The sequence below is a fragment of the Ciona intestinalis genome, unplaced genomic scaffold, assembly GCF_000224145.3.
Source record: "Ciona intestinalis unplaced genomic scaffold, KH HT000768.1, whole genome shotgun sequence".
NCBI classification, from domain to species: Eukaryota; Metazoa; Chordata; class Ascidiacea; order Phlebobranchia; family Cionidae; genus Ciona; species Ciona intestinalis.
In genome coordinates, this window is record NW_004191089.1 from 1 (window position 1) to 4428 (window position 4428).

Consider the following 4428-nt stretch of genomic DNA (forward strand, 5'->3'; position numbering starts at 1 on the left):
AAAGGCTCGTACAAGTACTTTAACCCAGTTGTCACCAATAAATTATAGCACACTGTGTGTTGGGTAATGTGCCAACATTAAATACCAGGCCCTATGGTCTGGTTTCTGGAGTACAATGTTGCCGGATTTGTGTCTGTGTCTCAATTTTTCTGGACCTAATGTGGCCAGCCTTTTCGTCAGTCACTATTTTGGTGCATTTTGCTTATGTTGTGGCTAAGACTTTACCCACATAGAATAAGTAAAGCAGAAATCACAAACCTGGTTTCTAAATCACGATTAAGCGATGTCATTTCATGAGTTGTATTTGTGATTCGTGATCCAAGTTCACGTGAAGCATCTTTACAATCGGAAACTTCACGATTTAATGTTTGTTGCATCATAAGCAAATTGTTCATCTGTGTGTCCTGAAAATTTTTAATACAAAGACTTTCAAATTTGCTGACAATAGGAGGAATGTTTTTTAATGCTATCAAAAGTTTGGATAAGTAAAAATTGCTGCACGTGTTTAATTGATGTCAATTCCTAGTTATTGATAAAAAATTAAATACTTATTATTTGCTTGACTTCTATAACTTGTTTAGGAAATAAAATTCTAAGTTTCACAAAACAGCGTTGTAGTAGTTAAGGGATACTTAAAGATTGCAAAGGTTTTATTTACTTTGTTATAATAAAGTTTTAAATGCCTTGGTTTTAGATGCAAATCCAAATAAAAGTACTTTCTAAAAACAATACCTGGACTTGATCATTCATAACTTGGTTAGATAAAGTTGCATTCATGTCTAAAATATTCATTAAAAGTTCGTTTATTTCACTTTGTTGGATCACCACTTGGTTGCTAAGCTGGCTATAGTTGTCCAATACCTCAGTTGTCATGTTCTAAAAATGTGGAAAAAAACATCTAAAATCTTATAGTAATAAAAATAAACCACAAAAGGCATAGAACTAAAATAAAAACAAAAAAAGTGCATAAAAAACAGTCACACAAAAAATCTGTAAAAACAACAAAACACAAGTAGCCAGTAAAAACAACATAAAAAATCATTAAAAAGCAACTAGTTTAAATAAAACTAGAATCTAGCTTAAAACAACGACAAAGGTACCTGGTTTCTACCATATGATTCAAGTCTTTCAAGGGAAACCAACTGTATTTGATGAGATAAAGCTGTTATTGCGTCAGAGATATTTTGCATTGAGTGATTCAAGAGCATGTCTAAATAAAAGGTTGAATGTAATAATGAAGGTAACTTTTTTACTTCCCAGTGGTGGGGCAACAACATAATACTGGTGTTTTGTTCCACACACCTTGTGCCCTTTTACAGGTTATGTATGTAACTTTATGTGTGATTATATCTAAATAGAGATACAACAGGCTATTTTATTTGATGGAGCAGGGGGCCAATAAGTGTTGGGTGTTTTTTAAAGAGAAACAGAACCATGAGAGATTAAGTTTTACATAAAAAATGGCAAGATCTATGAGAAGTGGTATTTCAGTCAGACCTAGCTCATTACCCTGACACCCCTGACCTCCTATGTGTGTACAGAGGAAACAAAATAAGTTTAGTTTTTTGGATTAAAACATTAAACATATCACCTTCTATTGATTGAATTCTACCCAACAGTTGAACAACTTGAGTATTATCAACATGTCGATTCCTCAATTCAGTTGTTTCAACTTGTTGATGGTTAGCCACCCCATCTAATATCTCACTCACAGAAACCAATATTTCCGAAAATATTTTTGCGAGATTTGCATTGGTGTCTTTCTGTGTTGAAACAAAGTTCATTGTTAGACTTGAATTGGAATGAAATATATTTTACTCTTACGTCATTTTCCTCTGTGTTGAAAGCAGATACGTCTGGGTATACCTAGAAAGAATAGTAAGTTTCAATACAAACCTAACAGTGTATATATATATGTGTGTGTATGTTAAGTTTATTTCTTATAGATAATGAAATAAACAACTAATGCATATGCCAAACAAATACATGATGTATCCATACACCACATGCTCACTGTTGAGTTACAATATGAGTGTCTTCTTATACATCTGACACACATGGTGTATTCATACACACTGTTAAGTTATAACATGGGTGTCTTCTTTTTAACCCCCAAAATTTTCTCATATATATTTGTCACTTTTAAACAAGCATGCTGGAAAGACAACAACAACTTACGTTTGTGTTAAAGGAATCTCTCTCTTGATCTTCATACTCAGAGTAGGCGGGTATTTCAACTGATGTGGTTTCAACAAGGGTGTTAAATGTTGTATTCGCGAGTTGTAGGGTGGCCACCAATGCTTCAAGTGCAGATAAAGTGCTGGGGGGTGGTGTCCATGTGCCTGCTGTAAGGGGGGCTGTTAAGGTAACTGCTGTAGGGAGGTGGTTAAATTGTCTGATTCATATGGGGCTGCTAAACTTTATTGCAACATTTTTGTTTATTTTACAGAACACAGTAATTTAAAATGTTCTTGAACTGATAAGCGGAAGTCCCTTGGGCATGACATCTGGTAAACAGTTTTTTTAGTTTAAATTCAAGTTGTAATTTTTGGTATATAAATTTTTATCTTTTTGCAATTCTAAATCAATGAGTTTATATTAGTACAATGGTGGAAATCCAACCCAGTGGTAAATAAATGGGTTGTAGCACCCGGTGTATGGAACTAATAGGCCAGTTCTGTCCTAAATCTCTGTCCTACGAAGTGCCACACTGTACGACTTTACTCACATAGAATAGAATCCAAACACTCACCAATGGTTGTTGGGTTTTTGTTCTTAAGACTTTTAACCTCCATGTTAAGTGTGTGTTGTTGTAACTTATAATCAGACAGCATGAGTGAATGTTCAACTATGCTGGAGGATAATCTGATAAAATACAAAATATTACATTTCTATACAAAGGCAGGTATATAAAGAACAAAAACATTGTACTACACGTGTGTATTGTACACCATATACTTTCTTGAATTAGTTTCAGAATGTACTTAGTTTCACTTTTTGGCAACTGTAACTTAAGCATCCTACTCCAAAACACACATTACATGCATAGCAGCTCTGAACCTTATTCTCCGGTAATTTGTGTAACTGTAAAACTTACAAAAAAACTATATATAATTATATACATAATATATCCAAATATCCTGATTTTGTTTTAAACAACTAACAACAGTCTATAAGAGTTGTGAAAATATGGTTCTATAATCCTTTCAACGTTCTTTGTTTATTATCAAATGAGATGTGAAAAGACTATTAAACAGTGACCCATCTTTCCCCACCCAACTATATACTATATAAAGTTCAATATTAGTTTAAGAAACTCCACATCAACATACTCTTGCATTATCCTTGTATTTTCATCAGTAGTATCATGTATTGCATTCATATCACTTGTATATTGTGACTCCATCTCATTTATCTTTGTTCCTTGTAATTCAACGCTGTTGTTGATTGTTGAAACAACCAATGCAAGGTTGGACACCTTGGAAATTAAGAAACAGAATAATTGGACTTTTGGGAATTGTACCCAAGGATTGTTATAATAGAAACTGAGGTGTCCCAATGAATGCTTGACACATACGCAAAGTAAATATTGGTTATCTACCTAAATAAATTGTCACAAAAAAGTTACCCCCAAAGTTACATACGTGGTAACTCATAAGTGGGCACAAGGATTATAAAACATAACACCCATGTTATTATTACTGCCATTGTTTTGCGACCCAAAAAAATAAATCAGTTTTATGTATTCACCATGTTATATTACCTGATCTTCCAAGTTAGCATGAGTATGGTTCCTCCTTACATCTGCATCATTCTTCATCTTCCTTACTCCTTCCTCCAGGGAGGACACAACATCCGAGAGGACAAAGAACATCCCGTTGATCGCATTTAACTCATCGGTGATGTTTTTGGATGATGATAGTAGTTCCTCCTGGAAGAGGTTGGAGATCTCCCCATCTTCATCACTGAAGTTGATCTTCTTCCTCATCTCAGTGGATGAGATTGTGGATGTCAAGTTTTGCATCAGAGATGTAAGTGACTGATAAAACAAAATGAGTAAAAAATAGTTTGTGTTTCATGCGTACCGGGAGCAGAAAAACAGCAGGTGTGTCTGGTGTTTAAAAAACACCCATGTTATAACTTGACGGTGAGCATGAGGTGTATAAATAAACCATGTGTTTCTGGTGTATAAGAAGACACCTATGTTATAACTCGACAGTGAGCCTGAGGTGTATAGTAGGGTGGGGGGAGATGGGACACTTTGTCAGACAAGACTTTTTTTAATTTTCTTTTTATGGACCCCCCTTTAATGATAATCAGGAAAATAAGGTTACAGAATTATTCGACAGTATTATCACAACTTCATCACAACTATAAAACGCCTGTCAAAGCTGATTACTGTTTTTAAATATTAAAAAATATGTAAAA

The 4428-nt window shown here is 34.2% G+C and overlaps 1 protein-coding gene across 2 annotated transcripts; it reads right to left on the minus strand.

Annotated features, from left to right (window-relative positions):
* Positions 1–675: 675 nt before the first annotated feature.
* Positions 676–4062, minus strand: LOC100179449. 2 transcript variants are annotated; one of them, XM_026839714.1, is made up of 8 exons: positions 3764–4062; positions 3333–3478; positions 2753–2865; positions 2179–2342; positions 1825–1866; positions 1592–1763; positions 1101–1210; positions 676–876 (listed from the first exon to the last, which is right to left on the minus strand). In XM_026839714.1, exons 1-8 carry the CDS (start codon positions 4022–4024, stop codon positions 691–693), a joined length of 1194 nt encoding a protein of 397 aa, XP_026695515.1. In that variant the 5' UTR covers positions 4025–4062; the 3' UTR covers positions 676–690. The 2 variants fall into 2 exon arrangements, with proteins under 2 accessions (XP_026695515.1, XP_026695514.1); XM_026839713.1 differs by having other exon boundaries at positions 2179–2345.
* Positions 4063–4428: the final 366 nt, after the last annotated feature.